This window comes from Balaenoptera borealis, assembly GCF_965194805.1.
Source record: "Balaenoptera borealis genome assembly, chromosome: 1".
Classification (NCBI taxonomy): domain Eukaryota; kingdom Metazoa; phylum Chordata; class Mammalia; order Artiodactyla; family Balaenopteridae; genus Balaenoptera; species Balaenoptera borealis.
The window spans coordinates 62875235-62892178 of record NC_138860.1 but is presented as its reverse complement, the minus strand read 5'-3'; the positions used below and the strand labels follow the sequence as shown (position 1 = coordinate 62892178).

Below are 16944 nucleotides of genomic sequence, written 5' to 3'. Positions count from 1 at the left end.
GGCACACAACTTAGCTCCCTCTATCCAGCTTCTTGTAGCCAACATTTAGTGTCTTAATGCAATTAGTTGACTGCATAAAAAGGAAAATTTGAATCTTAAAATGAATTTCCCACAGAGAGAAAACTTCAGCTTGTTGAAGACCTTTGGGAGGCATCCTGTTTAACTAGTGTATATGAACTGAGTCTGTGCGTCCCCCTTGAATTAGGAGACAGAGAGACTGAAAGAGAAAGCTTGCGCTATGGTCTCAAGGTATGGCTGCTGTCTTGAAAGGGGCCCAAAATGGGAAGACAAATGCTGGGTCCTTTTCTCCTCTGCTCCTACGTCAAAGAACGCCTCGCTCTTTTCCATTCCACCCTGTCTTGTATTTATAACTTGCTTTTCAGTTTGTAAAGTTACTCTTAAAACAATTTCAAGTTTTAACAGGAATTGGCTGTTTGGTAGAGACAACAGCGGGCTCACAAGCATGAGGACTTGAGAAGGCAAAACCCATTTGTCACGGGCTAAGGCATGAGGATAAAAGCACTGATTCCATTCTGTTACCCTGTAGTCCTTTGTAAAAAGGTTGTTACATTCTAACCCACTCCAGTGGTATCTACCAAGAGGAACTACCCATGAGAGAGTGTGACTTCTCCAACTGCAGCCTCTTCTCTCTCCGAAGACTAGGGCCACTCTCAGCTTGATTGGGGCTTCACTGTGCCGGTGAGCCCTCTCCCACCGGCCTTCTCTGTGCAGTTGTCTTGCACAGAGTCCAGTAAGTCCTCTGCCCCACCCACCCCGGGCAAGCTCCCAGACCCATAGCTTACAGCCAGCTTTCCTCCTACCTCTTGAGTCAAAATCTTGATAGAATTGGGTCAAATTCTTATCTTCAGGCCAGCCATATGGGTCACACAGCCTGGGTGAAACTCAGCTGACCTTAAAACTAGGTATGAGGTTGAGGCTTAACGTTGACTAATAGAGGAAGCCAACTTCATGTTTTATAAAATGCCCAGTTGAGTAGAAGAGAAAGCAGCAGCAGCCAAAATGAGGCTCTCACTTGTCATGATGAACTTCAGTCAGTGGAAAGGCAGCTAAAACAACGTAGTGTGATTTTCCCATTCCTTTGCCCCATGACCAGGTTACATAATCAGGGCTGATTGATAGTTTTCAGCCATTCTCTCCCTCCTCAGAGTCTGTTCCTTCCACGAAACCTTCCACAGCTTCTCCCATACCTTGCCGAGCTCTGTCTGCACCCCTTCATTGGCAGCTACTCACCCCCTGCCTCACTCTGCTTCCACCTGCCTGTCCTGTGTGCATCACGACAGTACACCGTGATGCCGAGTTCTTTACACGGTGTGGATGAAATACAATGACAAAAAGTCCCTAACTCTGTGATGATACTTCTCTAGCTTCCCTGGTAGCTTGCCAAGCGCTGGGCACAGAATAGGAAGGTGCTAGGTCAATACTTGGTGAATGGAACTGAATTCCCCTCTGAGGCCAGGAAATGAATCGAATGCCTTCTCTCCTGGCAGAGATGCACATCACTCCTGTTGGAATCCCAAATGCTCAGGGGCTTTTAATAGCCATGGCCTTCGATTTCAAAGTCTTTTCTGATTTCAAAGTCTTTACCCAATATTAATAGGTGGCTTGATGAGTTAGGGCCTTATAAAACAGTCACTGCAGTTAGAGGAAATACTGCTGGGGACGGGGTCACTTTTTGTGGGAGAACCTGACCTAAAAGACCTCTGTTGTCCCCTCTCCTTCCCCAAACCCTACGGACTGAGGTTTCTGTTTTTGTTTTCTTGGCCACGTTCGTGTCTTGCAGCTTGCGGGGTCTTTCTTACTTCCCTGACCAGGGATTGAACCCAGGCCCCCTACAGGGAAAGCGCAGAGCCCTAACCACTAGACCGCCAGGGAATTCCCCAGACTGAGGGTTTTTTTTTTTTTGTTTGTTTGTTTTTGTTTTTTGTGCTGTGGCATCAGCAGCTGTTCGTAACACCCAGACACCCTCTGACAACGATGCTCCCTCGTCCTGATGCCCTAATGCTCAGGTGGTCTCTCTCCTGCTCTTTCCTACACGCTACAAGCTGGCTCAATGCTGTGAGCCCCGCACCCGGGGAGCTCCCCATCACCTTCTCCTGGTTCCTGCATAAGGACTCCTGGCGTATCCAGACACCATGTTGCCCCAAGCCCAGCCCCCGTTTGGGCCACTGTATGCACCCGGCTCTCCTGCATTTTCCAAGGAGCCATCCTGTTCTCTCCTAGCAGCAGGCTGATCTCCTGATGACTAAATGACCATTACAGGCTTGACTGCCGAAATGAAGCTTACGGTAAAGCAGCATTTTCACTGAAGCATTTATTATGCAAAAAAGTAAGGCTCTAGCAAACCAGTATAAATTAAGACCGAGCAGAGCAAAGAGGGTTTTCCATCCATAGCCGCGTGCCCTTTTATCACACAGCCCTGTTCCAGTTAAGTCAGCTGAGGCTTTTCCCACCGTGCCATTGTCCTTTGGGATCTTTCTAGGTCTGAGTGGTGCGGAGTCTTCTTTTGAGGCCTTTCCCAATACGGGTGTGTCTTTCACTCAGTGTGAGGTGCCCAAGTGCCTGCAAGGAAGGTGGTCTCGCTGCCCCCTCACCTCGTTCACAGTCAGCGATGACACTGCTGTGTTTTTTCACACCGGACTCTTCACAGCTCGCTTTCCTGTGAGAGTGTGGGCTCCGGGAGGGCGAGGCTGGGCTTCTTCAGTTCCTGGTCCCCACAGGGCCTGGCACTCAAGTTCTATCACGGGGAACGTATGCTTGATTGCAGGAGGGCCCCTTCCTGCGCCCCGAGGCCTCTGGCTCCCCTTCTCCCGTCCCTGATCCACCACTGCTTCCCTTCTTCAGCCACCACCAGCTGCCACCTACCCACCCCCCCTTCCCCTGTGCCCTCACCCTTCACAGGGAGGCAGCACAGCCTCCCTGGCCCATCACCAGTTACCGTGGAATGACGGGCTACGCTGACAACAGAAGCCAAGTTTACAGCAGGAGCGAAGCCACTCAAGTACTGACAGGACAATACAGGCCATCAGGACACGCGCTAACATCTGTGGTTTCTCTGGGGACTTTACAGAACACGGCCTGAACTCCTCGGCTGTGTTTGAGAAGGAGGGTGCCCGTCTCCCAGGTAAGAGCCCAGAGCCCCTGGGAGCGGGGCCTGCCCACAGCCTCCAGCAACCAGAAAACCCCGGACCATGCTGCACCCCCAGCAGGCTCCTCAAGGACAGGGCCCAGGGGACGCGCTCCCTCCCGGCGTCCAGGGAAGAAATTGTGTGTGACAGTTTGGAATTGGATATGACCGCACGTTACAACTTGAAGCATCCCGGTCATAAAGAAGAATACTTGGGTGGTGGAGAAATATGAGTGAACTGGGTTGTAAATACTTTATCCTGTGTCTTTAACCATCTGGGCATCTGCAGGTCTGGCCTGTGAGTGGTGAAATTCCAGGTGCTGTTAGCGAGGGGGCAGGTCCTGCATGCGGAGGGCAGCATAGGTGTCCTTGGTGGCCGTGCTGAGCCCCTGGGGAAAGCAAATCAGAAAAGAAGAGGGGGTCAGGAGCCCTGTGTGGGCATGAGCCTACCTGGAGGCCAACAGGTGTCTGCTGCAGCCTGGCCTGTGATCTCCCGCCCAGCTCAGAGGCCCAGGAACTGTCCCCTCATGCCACAGGTGGGGCCTTGGCCCATGCAGCTGCAGCAGAGATGGTCCTGTGTCCCACTGGGAATGGCCTTGGTGCAATTCCTTCCCAGCTAAATTCTCACCTTCTCCCGGCTTCCCAAGTACTGTGCCCTAAAAAGTTGCCTGTCAGACCACAGAGGAAGGAGAGTCACCCAGCTGGAACACTGAGCTGGAAATCAGCGGGGAGACCCCAGACCTGCTCCAGACAACCTACCGTCCCTGATACCGGGGCCTCCAGGAAGCCGGGACTTGTCACGGGGGAGAGAGTGCCTCCTTCCCAGGCCATGCTACTACAGTTATGTTCTTTGCCAGGGAACAGGCAGGCTGGTCCCAATCTCACTGGAACGTCTCCCTCTCTGGTCCAGGAGACAGATCAACAGCAGTCACACGCAGTAAAATTTGGGGGCCCTTTTGACATCACTCTGAACTCAGGGAAGCCAGGTAGCCTGAAACTTTGGAGTCAATCAAGCAAGCTGTGAACAGCCCCAGTGAGGCAGAAAGAACCAAGTAAGAACCCACTGGGGATTGTATTTTAGAGAAGTAGGTTGGCTGTGCTTAGTTTGCATAATTATTCACCCTGATTTGCAAAAACTAGGCACCTGACTACAATAACATTTTCTTTTTAAAGTTACTGTTCTTAATTTGTCTACTTCAATCTTCTCACCCATCTTCCCATCCTATTAGGTGTGAGGATATGAGGCAGAGCAAGGTTTCTGCAAGGGCCCAGAGCAGCGGCGAAAGAGGCAGGAAGTGGCTTGTGTGGTGTCCTTTGCCTGCATCTGCCCTTTGCTCAAGACCACACAGCCTCTTGGCAGCTGCCGCTTGTCTGCTGTGCCCAGTTCCCCCCGGGGCTCCCACGGCCTCCTGACTAGAACCAAGTCATGTGCTTGAATGGCTGAATTCCAGCCCTGCCCCAGGGGCTGACTAGCAGAAGAGTCGCCACAGGCCCGAATGGGTGCCCTGGGCTTGCCCAGCCCAGCTGCTGACAAGAGCTGGCACTGCCAACAAGCAAAACAAGGGAGCCTGACCTTGGCTCTGGTTAGATGGTGCCACCCTGGGAAGAAGGGCCAGCAGCACTCACCTGGTAAAGGCCATCATGTCCCTTGCCTCTTCGCCGCTGGTTCTGTGGGAGTGAGACAAGAAAAGGCTAGAAAGTCAGAGAGTCAGCAGCAGGCTTCCTGCTCAAGAGTCCTACTCAAAGGGCCCCCAGAGAGTCAGAGGTGACTGTCTCCCAGTCAGCACCCCTGCCCCGGGAGAGTAGGGTCCTCAGGTCACTGGTCAGACCTCGGCCTCCGCAGAGTAAGCTGAGGCCTGGCTTTGATGGGGCCCAGGTTTGCTGTGCCTGACTCAGACCCTCACAGGCATCAGGTTCTTGGATCTGGGCCGCACTGGAGCTGGCCACGCTGCCACTGCTTGGAATAAACAGGGCTCCCTGCAGCTCTCAAAATTCTTGGCTAACTAGGAAAAACAGTATGGAGGTTCCTCAAAAAACTAAAAACAGGGTTACCGTATGATCCTGCAATCCCACTCCTGGGCATATATCTGGAGAAAACTATAATTCAAAAAGATACATGCACCCCGATGTTCACTGCAGCACTATTTACAATAGCCAAGACATGGAAACAAGCCAGGCAAAGAAAGACAAATACCATATGATATTACTTATATATGGAATCTAAAAAAACTATACAAATCAACTTATTTACAAAACAGAAACAGACTCACAGACGTGGAGAACAACAGGCTTGTGGTTGCCAAGGGGGAGGGGGTGGGGGAGGAAAGGACTGGGAGTTTGGGATTAGCAGATGTAAACTATTATATGTAGGATGGATAAACAGCAAGGCCCTACTGCATAGCACAGGGAACTGTATTCAATCTCCTGTGATAAACCATAATGGAAAAGAAGATGAAAAAGAGTATAGACATATATGTATAAATGAATCACTCTGCTATAGAGTAAAAAATTAACACACTGTAAATCAGCTATACTTCAATAAAACAAATCTTTAAGAAAATTCTTGGCTAATCATCAATGCTCACTGGGAAAGGCAACCAGGTCATGGGTACAAGCTTGGGCTGTAGAGTCCATTCAAATTCTGGCTCCCTGATCACCAGCTACGTGACCTTGGGTAAGTTATTGGACCTCCTGTGCCTGGTGGGTACACATTTCCCATTGGGTTATTGTGAGAATTAAATGAGACTATCTAGCTGGTAAAGCACTGGCCAGGCCAGCTTTGTGGGCATGCCACCTATGCAGTCACCCGGAGATCAAACTTAGAAGGATTCAATGCTCTGCTCTTACTTTTGGAAATTCTGAATCATTTGTGAACAAGGGGCCCCACCATCCTAAGTGCTGAACATACACTGGCACACATTATTGACTTGATAATTATTATTAACGTTGATAGACTTGGCCTGTTTTTGCAAAGCATGGACCGTCTTAGTATTTAACTTGGTTTTTAATCCTAAAAGGGTATCAGCACTTTCTGAGTACCTAATATACTATCAAATGGATGACAGCTGGATTAACCTTTGCCTCTGGCAGCCACCACGTGGGCTTTTGCAGGTGACGGGAGGAAGGGATGGGACTCTTTGGAGCATGCCCCATACCACCCAATCCTGGGGAGTGAAGAAAGAGCAACGCTCACCTCGCCCTTCATCCCGAGCTCACTGTAGGCCTCCGCCAACTTGTCTTTTCGCAGCTCCTGGAGAAGAAGAGGGCGTGAGACCCTGGTCTTACCAACTGATGTAGAAAACAGTGGGCTCCCCTACAAAAGGAAACCTCTGGATTCCCCAGTTGGTTGGGGGGGGGGTTCCACATTCAAGGCTCCAGAGATTCAAACATTTCTGCCAATAACCAGCTCCAACCCCACCCTCCTCCTCCTCAGCCCTCTGGAATCTTCTCTGAGCTGCCAGCCCTTTGCACTGAGCTCAGAAGCTCAGGTGAGGTTCAAACAGATAAGATGTGGAGTCCTAGCCAAAGGACACGCGTGCTGGACAATGCAAGGGCTCACCCCAGAGCTCCCGCAAGCATGTATCTGAGCAAGTTGTCTCTTCACACAGCCAGCACCGTGGGCTGTGCGTGAGCCAACTGCAGGAGGGAGGAAGAGTAACCCTCTTTGCAGTAGCTCACCCTCTGCAAGGGTCCCCTGTGTGGCAGACCCAGAGCAACACCCAGGATGGTGAAGTTTTCAACAAGAGGCCACACTCAGGACACTCCTCCGGCCCCTAGGAACAGCAGCCCTCAGAGGGGCTTGCCCAGCTTGACCTCGCTGTCCCCCCAGGTCCCCACCAGGCTGATCCGGGAACTCCCGCAGCAGGCTTAGGGGCCGAAGGAAGGAAGGCAAGCCAAGGGGCCTTCCTACGAGCAGCCACGGCACACAGCAAGCAGGTGAGGCACCATTTGGCCAGGGCAGCGAAGGTCAAGTCAGGCAAAGGCCACGGAGTAGGGAGCAAAGCCTTCATCCGAAGCCCTCCTCCAGCCCTACCCTCCAACTTTCCAATGAAAACTGTGCCACGTCCTCTACTCACATTGTACACGACTTCATGGGGGTTCTTCTTCCTCTGCCGGGAGAGACGAGGGGAAGAAGTTAGAGATGGAGAAACAGGGATCCAGGCCAGGAGAGTTCCAGCGCCCTCCCCAGGCCCCTTCCCCACACCCTCTGTGGGCTCTGCCATCCGCCTGTGCCCTCCCCGTGCTCCTGCAGCTGTGCTCCGCCACTCACAGGCCCTCACGGCGATTACCACGCCTCAGATTCCCTCATGCACACGGACACGCTCTCTCACACCCAGGCTGAGCTCTGCTCTTAAGAAGACCCCACTCGGGCCTCCTCCAGCCGCTCCCCTCCCCACAGGGTGTGGAGTCTACAGCCGAAAAGGACAGAGTTGCTGGGAGCCCGGCATAAGGGCCTGGTTGCCGCATTAATGTGTGTGAGGCCCCTTGTGATGCAGGAGGGAGCCAAGGGCGAAGGAGGAGAGGGGCAGCGGCAAACGGGACCCCCATCTGTCTGCACGGCCAGGCCTCTCGCACGTCAGGGTCCAGCGTAGTGGCAGAGTGTGCTGGCATTGAGGACCCCTCTCCTCACTGCCCAGCTGAGCCCTCACACACACTCACACACACACTCACACACACACACGCAGAAACAGCAAGGCCCTACCGGTTTCCCCCCCATCTCAGGGTCCAGGCCCCCTCTCCTATCCAAGACGTCATACTCCTCTCTTCGTCCCAGATTAAGCTCCTGAAACAGAGAGAAAAGCGTCAGAGACCGGAAAGAGAAGCTCAGGAGGATGGGGCCAGTAGGACTGGGAGTTCCTTCTGGGTGGGGGCTCACAAAGGAGCACGGACTGGGAGCTCCATCGGCTACCGTCATCTCGGAGAACATCTCAAAGAACTTATTACCATGGCGGCGGGGGTGGATCATCGATTCAAAGTCCCATTGCACGGAGAGCGTGAAGTCGCTTCTCCACCAAAGGGAAGATTCTATACTCTCCTCCTCCACCCCACCCCTCCAGCCTGTGAAACCGCCGCCAGGCGGGGGCCCGCTAGGAGCAGACACTACACGAAGCAGGCGCCTGCCGTGCATCACACCGCTAGCGCGCCGCGTCCTCAGAGTACCCCTCCGAGGCAGGCAGGCACCATGACTACCCCCGTTTCCGGGGTGAGGAAACTGAGCCCCAGGGAGGTTAAAACAACTTGCAGGGCTGACAGCCGCGGACGAGACCTGCAACCGAGCCCCGGCCGCTGTTTTCCCCACGTCCCAGCAGAGGACCGCACTTTCTCCAGACCGGGCTCTACGGGAGAGGCGGACTTACATTATAGACCTGGTTCTGGCCCTGCTGGTAGGCGGGGACGTCGGCACTCCTGCTGAACTGGACGGAGAAGAGGAGAGAAAGCGCGTTACTCTGCGTAGGCAGCCTCGCTCCGCTCCGCGACGGCCAACGGCGCGCGCCCTGCCTGCGGGGGGGCTGGGCCCTTGCGGGAGCCGGTGGCGCTGCAGCTTCTTTTCTGAGCTCAACTGTCCTTAACACCTCCCAGAGGTCAAGAGCAGCCACCGCAGGGGCCCGCGGCACTGGCCGCAGCTTCCGGTCCCTGGCCCGCGCCCTCGCGCGTGCGCAGAAGCGCCGGGCTCGCGGGCCGCGCCCCCTGGGTTCCGGGAGGTTCTCCAGGCCCCTTCCTCCCAGGGGCTCGGAGCACACCTCGAGGAGGATGGTAGCTGCGCAAGGTCCCACCTCCTATCTTGACCTCTGCAGCAGGGTGCTTTCCGTGTGGCACTGTGTCCTGAGGACCTGCCCCGGGCGCATGGCCTCGATCTGTTTTCAGTTCATGCCCCTCAGCTGAAACTGCACGGTTTCGCAGATTCAGAGCATTGGGAACCACCTGAGAGATCATTTAGGGCAGCGTTGCTCAAACTTAAGAAAATCTATAAGACACTGTTTCTTATAATAAAATCTTTTGCCAAAGTCCAAAATCCAAAAGAGAAATGGGTTGAGGCACGGAGGTCATAACGACTGAGGCCTCCTATCCGGAAGTCCTTCCACCCTCTGCCCAGCCATGGCCACCCCCAGTCCCAGCCCGTCCAAGAAATGCAGGGTCTGCAGGGCACTAGGTGAAAACCCCACGCTCTGGGCCAACCCTCCCTCGTACTGATAAGCAAACAGGTTTGAAGAGAAAAGGCTGGCCGAGCCTGGGTCAGAAGTTGGACAGCAGAATCTGGAAAGAGACCCCCACCCCACTGCTCTTCACTGCCTGAAGCATAACCCCCTTTCCTGCCAGCAGAAACCCTGCCCTGGGACGCTTTGATGTTCACACATCTGTATGTCTCCTCACTAAGGGGCCAGCACTAGGCTCACTGTCCCACTCAGCCAGACATCCCCCCCTTCCCCACCCCCCCCGCAGTGAGCACACTTGTCTGGTCCCTGCTTTGCCCATGTACACCAAGACTCAGGTACCACCCACGCTTGAGACTTTCCAACACCAAGGCCCTCTGCACATCCACCGAGCTGGGGAGCCCATGCCCTCCCCCCAGAGCCCAGTGGTACCCACCTTCGCTCTCAGGAACAGGGCAGTGACAATGACACCGTAGATGAAGAGGATCCCATCCAACAGGTAGCATAGTTTAGGATCGAGCAGGCCGAAGCTCTGTGCCGCTGTATCGAGAGATGAGATTGGTCAGCCAGGCTCAGGTGACGGAACACGCCCTCACAACCCCCGGTAGAGGGGGGGGGGTGTCCCCTGAAGGGTCAAGGAAATCACGACAGGGTGCTGGGTCCATTCTCCATACCCCACCTGCACAACCTCTCTCCCCACCTTGGACCAGCCCCTGGGAAAACCTAACCTGCCCCAACAGTGGACATGGCACCCGGTAGGGCCACAAAGCCTGGAAGGCAGGAAGGTGAATGGAAGGTGAAATTGTCCACTGTGCACAGGGCGGCTGCCTCATGGCACGGGAGCCCAGCTGGGTGTGAGCCCCATCTGAACCACGCATTCCGGAAGCCACCCCAAATTACCAAGGGGCTCCTAATCCCTACTGCCATAACAACCTCGGTCAAACTGTTCCTATGCAAACTGGAGTACAATGGAGTTGGGGAAAGAGATACAGTAAATATTCTGGTTAAATAAAAGTTAGCATTTCTACTTGAAAGCTCACACTGTACTATGAGTGAGGAGACACGGATTTTACTCTAGACTGTTCTTCCTACCAGGTATGTGTGCACAACTCAGGTGTAAAACGGGGCGTAGTAGGCGTCTCACTCCACCCCTGCCTGGTATCAGAGAAGCAGCGGTCCCGCGGCCACAGTCTCTCCCGGGCCCGGGGCGCCCTCCCATGGCCGCCTGCAGGACTACGTCGTGGCTACGGGAATGGATAACGTGCACCGGAACAAGGTCACATCCTTACTAGTTTTGTGACTTGGGGCAGGTTATTTACCCTATTTCGGCTGCCTCTTCTGTTGACCAGGGTGAAAACTGTAACATTTCTTTAGTGTTTACTCGGTGCCGGACACCGCTTTGATGTAATAACTTGTCAGATTCTCCCAACAGCACCACACAGACACGGAGGCACAGAGAAGCTCAGGTTTCGCCAGGAGCACGTACACAGCAAATGAGAAGCAGCCCAGGACAGCCCAGGCAGCATGTCTCCCCTCCTTTCCCCCACTGGCTTCTGCCACAAGCCCTGGGAGCAGGTGATTCAAGGCTGCTCCAGAGTCCCCACCTCCACCTTGTGACTCCCTCTGTCCTCAAACCTTTGACTCCTTCCCTAACTCAGGGGCCCTCCTGGCGCCGGGCAGCTGATCTCTTTGTAAACTTCCCATAGCCCCTTCTCAGAAACCATCCACGAGCCAGTCTTTCTGAGCAAAGTCCAGCCCTGACTTAGCAGCCCAGGTCCAGGCCCCAGCACGCCTTCTCCCCACACTGCCCCTCCTGCTCTACCCGCCTGCCTTTGCTGGGGCTGGTTCCTCTTCCCCGCCTACCATTGCTAGCACCACCCGCTCCACTCAGCTCCTGGAATGGGACTCAGGTTCCGCCATCACAGCCCCTAGTGAGAATTCAGTGTGCTGATGGATTGCAGGGGCCTGCATCCCACAGAGCCCTCTACAGACATAGTGTGTTGGGTTATGAAATTCCCCTCCATCTAGGCTGGAGTAAGTGCTGGAGAACAATGGCTGCATCTTCTTCATGTTTGCCTCTTCCTTCACCCCCAGCATCAGAGCACAGAGCACAGGGTAGACATTCATTAGATATATGGAATTTTCAGGGAAGATGCCAGGCCCCCTACACGAGGTTGGCCTGCCTTCTGGCCCTGAGGCAGTGCCGGAAGCCCCTGCTGACCAAAGGTGGGTGTCTGAAGTCCTCGAGGAGACAAGCCAGCCCCCAGCAAAGGCCACCAAAGCTGGGGTGAATTTTTTTCCTTTTAGGACTGGAGAGGAGGTGACAGAGGCAATTTATGGGGGTGGTTGAGATTCAGAAAAAGGGTTGGGAGACAATCGCTCAGTTGCCCGTCACATGAAATGAGAACAGAAAAATTACCGGACAGTAAATTTGTAACAAATAAGAAGAAATATTTCTTGGTGTTGTGCAGAGCCAGTGCAGTGGGGGAGGGGATTGGGCACCTTCCCAGAGATAAGTAATAGAAAAAGGTTTTCTTTCTTTCTTCCTTTTTAAAGAGCAGCATGATTTTATGACCAAAGACAAGTGTGCTGTGTGTGGTTTGGTCGAGGAAAGGGTATTAATAGCCACACGCTTCCCAGGGTAGGAAGCTTCCCTCTGCCTAGTCCAGCTGTGCCCGTGCAGGGAGGAATGGGACTGAGGAAGGCAGTGATCATCCAGAAAGCTCCCTGAAGGGGCCCAGAACCTAATTCAATTACGTGACTAATTAAATGTTTATTGGCCCTTTGCTTGATGTCAGGGGATATTGAAATAGAAAGAGCCCTGGATTGGGTATCAGATGTGTTCTAGCCCTTCCCCTGCCACTAAGTAGCTGTGTGGTCTTGGGCAAGTCCCCTTACCTCTCTGGGCCTCAGTTTCACCATCTGTAAAATGGTGGATAATCATGTCTATCTTAAGGGTGTGGTGAGAATCAAATGAGAGAATGTATTGGTAGGTGTTTTTGTAAATTTCCTCCATAAGGCTAATGATGTCTAGCATTTGGGTAGGGTCTTCTGAGTCCCTGCTCTCATGGAGCTTATGGTTTAGCTCATGAGGCCACACCCAGGGTGGAGGGGCTTCCCTTGAACAGCAGACAGCTTTCCAAGATGACAACTCAAAGGCAGGAGCCACAGACACTCCCGGTTCCAGCTTCTTCCCAGCCCCCCACCATCCCCAAGGCAGAGACCTGTTCGCCTACTTCTGTGAGCCATTTGTTCTGCTGTTTCTATCCCCACCACATTCGGTCCCAAAGAGAGGTATTTAAAGGGGTTATATGGTGGCTGTTTTCCTAGACAAGTGGAGAAGCTGTTTTATTTCACACTTCCCATCCTCTGTCCCAAGTCCACAGCACCCCAGAGAACCCCAGCATTTGAACAAGTACCCAGATACTGATTGAGCGTTCTTGCTCTCAGTCCTGGCTGCATATTAGAATTAGCCCACTCCCTTATGCCCCCAGGTTCTCATTTAATTGGTCTGCGGTAGGGCCTGGGCATGAGCACGGGCCAGTGCACAGCAGGGTTGAGATTCAGAGCTGCAGCATCACTCGGGTGCAGCCTTCCATAGTGATACAGCCATACCCTATAACAAGTATAAATTCCACGCTAAACTGAGACAAAGAACAAAATTAAAGACTCAGTCTTTCACATGCACTGTAATTTTTGTGTACTTCTGAACTGTGTATTATTGAACTTCTCTAAGTCTTGGTTTCCTCATCTGTAAAATGAGGATTAGTAATATTACCTGTCTCATTAGGTGATGGTGAGGCTTAATTAAGATAATTATCACGGGGTGCAGGACCTGGCATGTAATAAGTGCTCCATACATCAGCCATTGTTATCACCATGATTTTTTTTTCCAAATCACCACCAATACATTTATTTGAGGAAGAAAGGGTCAAATCATACCAAGAACTTTTAAACTAGGTAGGACTAGGGACACGAGTGGTCTTACAGGTGCTCCAGGATCAGGCCTCACGCCAGGTGGCCAGGCTGAGACAGAGGCGATTTAGAGGTGATTCCAGTTACTCCAGGGCAAAGCACGACCCTAATGTCACCTGGAGGAAAAGCAGGCTGGAGCTTCAGAAGAGCTGGCCCTGCATACTCAGGTACTTCCCGCAGTGAATCTGAGATTAGAACACTGGGGACAAAAGGGGACCCAGCCTGCAGCTTGTGTTTTCTCATAGCCAGGAGGTTGCCTGCCAGCATGCTCACTGCAATCCCCACCACAAACTTGGTGCCCCTCCGGCTGGCCAGGGCCTGGCTGAACCGGGAACCCGGATTCCAGGTGTTTCCCAGCCCCCCTGTCATCACACTGTCATCCACCAAGTAGGCACTGGTGAAGTGGGCCGACAGCATGATAAGCTGGAGCCTTCCTGCCAGGTAGCAGGTGTGAAAGGAAAATCAAAATTGTGTCAGCATTGCTAAGAGAGCTCTCTAAAATGGAGCCAGGAGACCATTAAGAAAGTGTGACTTATGCACGTCTCAGCCTGGATGGAATCTGACCTTTTGACCTGATGATGTCATCCAGAACACCTGCCAGAAACTCAAGATACTTTTTGGACCCTCACCCTAAAATAACACATGACAGTCTATCTACTTATGGGACCCGCACTCTAGAACAACTTGAGATTCCTTAAGGACAAATAGTTTCCAACTCATGTCAGAATCAATCACAGTTCTCTCCAGGCAACTCTTAACAGCCTGGTGGCTTTTCGTCTTTATAAGTCCCTGATGCTTTCTCTTCCTCTGAACACTCTTTCAGGGTTACCCGAATCTGTGTCTCCTGAATTACAGTGCTTAAGACCCCAGATAAACTCTTTCCTTATTTGCAGCCTCCTGCATTATTTTTTGGTTGACACAGGATGCCTGGAACACGCCCTGTGAGACTCCAGGGGAAACTGGAGTCAGATCACAGCATATCTGTCCGTACCTTCATTGCATCTAAAAATGTTACGAGTCTTATTAGTGAGAGTGAGCCCAGCCATCTCTATATACCCTTTTGTCATCTTCATAAAAGCCCTGAGTTCAGAAAGTTTCATGGCACTGACCATTAACAGGAAGATTCTGGGGCCCCAGAAGGCAGCCCTGCAGGAGACACCTGCCCTTACAGGGTCTGCTTTCTCTGGGTGAGATGTATTAGAATTGTGTTGTTTTTCTGTCTCTCAGGCAGACTGTAAGCTCTGCGAACAGAGAGAACAGGACTTAATCAACCTGGCCCTGCTGTAGCCCGAAGCTGCAGACACACACTGGTACCCATCTCCCCCTCCAGCAAGTCCTTTATAGGAGCAGGGCATCTGCTGAACTCCCTCACATCCAACTAATAAGGATACCTCTCATTTGAACCCCAATCTGTACTTTTAAAACGACTTCCTGTGCCTGATCAAGTTTGATTCTCATGAGAGCCCAGAAGGTAGGCAGGGTGCTATTACTGAGTCCAATTCACAGGTTGATAAACTGAGACCAGAGGAACAAAGTACCTCTCCTGAGAACACCTGCAGATTAGCAGCAGAGCTGGATGGGATTACTGAGTCTCCCAGTTCCTGGTACTTGTCTAAACTTTCTGCCTTAGGTGCACCTCACCTTTAAGTGTAGGACACAGAGTTTTCGCCTAGCTCTGAATTCACAGCCCTTACTGTTTGCTGGCTTTTGACACTGTCACAGCAGTTTGTGAACTTTTCACATCGTGTCTCCCTCCCCGACAAGCCCTGGAAAGCACAGATGATGCATTTTGGTTTCACTTGCTTATTTCCCCTTCTCACCTAGCACATATGAGGCCACTTGAGAAGAGGAAAGAACACAAGCCTTAGAGCCAGAAAGGCTAAGATTTAAATTCTGAATCTGCTTCTTACTGGCTTTGTGGTTTGGGACAGCTTTCTTAACCACTCTGAGCTTCAATTCCTCCATCTGCAGAAGGGGTTTTAATAAGACTGACTTCACAGGATAGTTATGCAGATGAAATGAGTGACAGTGTGTGGAGAAGCGCCCTGCCTGGTGGCACGTGCTGAGCCCAGGGGTCTCAGGTGACCTTCTTTGCCACGATAGAGGCTCTGAAGATACAAGCAGCAGCAGGAGTGGACCAGGACTTCCCACCCCATCATGCCCCATCAGGCCCAGGCTGGGGACGGAACCTGGTCAGCTTCCCCAGCTCAAGATGGAACGACCCACCTTTCAGGGTATATGAGGATAAAACCAGACAATGCATATGTGTAAAGTACTTGGTATAAAACAGGAGCTCAATAGTGTGTGGATATCCTGAGAACTCCTGGCTTCACCAAATGATAACGAGGTAACTTACATTTGCACTGTGTCCAGTTTAGAGAACTCTTTGTCCTTACGTTATCTGGTTTAATCCCCAGAACAACTCTGTATGATACGGGCAGAATGACTGCCAGTTCTATTCAGAGGAGGAAATTGAGTCTCAGAAAGATCACTCAGCTAGAAAGTTCCCAAATTTCGTCTGATGCAAAGTCTCTCCACTTTACCCTGGTGCGTCTGGGGTTTCTCTCATTCAGAGAGCTTCCTAACTTTAGTAGGAGTTTCTTCTCTAATACCTCCAGCCTCTGCTTGAATAGCTCAGGTGACCAGGAGCTCACCACCCATCAATTACTGGTGAAGAGCTCAAATTTTCGGAGCTTTTAAAAAACAACTTTGGTCTTAGTTCTGCCTCCAGAAGCACAAAGAACACAGATTCTCCCACGTCTATAGGGCCTTTAAAAATCCCACCCATGACCAGCTTGTCTCTGCCTTCATACGAAGCACTTTAGCATCACAGCAAGAGTTAATCCTTTGAAGGTAGACAACTTGAGACCTGGCTCTGCTGCTTAACTAGCTGTGTGAACACGGGATAATCATAGCTACCTCCCAGGGTGGGTGAGGTAAATGGGACGGGCTGGTAAGCTCTCACTACACAGGAGCTAATGGCATAAATACAAATAGCCTATGATTCCGGTAGGAGCAGCTTCCAAGACTCCTGATCTCCTTTTGCATCTCCAACCTTGAGCCCAGGGTCCAGCTGCTGCCCAGCCCCACCTCCAGACTCACACACAATTGGTGATGACATTGCAGGCTAAGAATTTAGAAAACAGGAAGTCATGTGTTTTCAGGAAGGCAGCGGCAGAGCAAAGGGGGTACCTCTGCTGGGTGTGATGCTCAGCCAGCCGACCGCAGCCTCACAGGCACCCAGGGGAGGGCCTGGCGAGTTGCTCTCTTTCACTGAGCAAGTAACTTTCACTGCAGCAGGAAAAATACAGGCTAGACACACAGGGTAATAGTTACAACCACTAGCTGAAGATTTCTTTTGTGCCAGGAAGCATGTGTGAGTTTTCTGATTTGATCTTTACAGCAACTATGATTTTACAGCTGGGATGTCTGAGACTTGGAGAGGTTTAATAACATGCCTCAGGTCTAGAGCCAGGGTTGAACCCAGGCCTGTCTGAATCCATAATCCCGACACTATGTGGTCCAGAGTCCTAACCACCATTTGGTAATACCCTTGGACCACTTTCTGGTCTTCAGGGATGGGGAGAAGGGATCCTCACCAGGCTGTGGAGACCTTCCTTCTCAGAGGATCCGTATGAGTAGTTGACATCCTGACTTTACAAATGACCTTCC

At 52.1% G+C, this 16944-nt stretch overlaps 1 protein-coding gene across 3 annotated transcripts in view; it reads right to left on the bottom strand.

The window, feature by feature from the left end:
- Positions 1-2317: 2317 nt before the first annotated feature.
- The window catches only part of LOC309613768 (T-cell surface glycoprotein CD3 zeta chain), a gene marked incomplete at its 3' end in the record, with an annotated part of 117065 nt that continues 102438 nt past the window's right edge, over positions 2318-16944 (bottom strand). Inside the window, exons 2-8 of one of the 3 annotated variants that reach the window (XM_082361081.1) lie at positions 9734-9837; positions 8503-8559; positions 7848-7928; positions 7222-7254; positions 6339-6395; positions 4772-4813; positions 2318-3534 (exon numbers count right to left, since the gene is read on the bottom strand). In XM_082361081.1, the coding sequence (XP_082217207.1) occupies positions 3469-3534; positions 4772-4813; positions 6339-6395; positions 7222-7254; positions 7848-7928; positions 8503-8559; positions 9734-9837 (440 nt within the window). Of the gene's footprint in view, positions 3535-4771; positions 4814-6338; positions 6396-7221; positions 7255-7847; positions 7929-8502; positions 8560-9733; positions 9838-16944 lie in introns of those variants that run through there. The other 2 variants (XM_082361080.1, XM_082361077.1) reach the window with 2 other exon arrangements.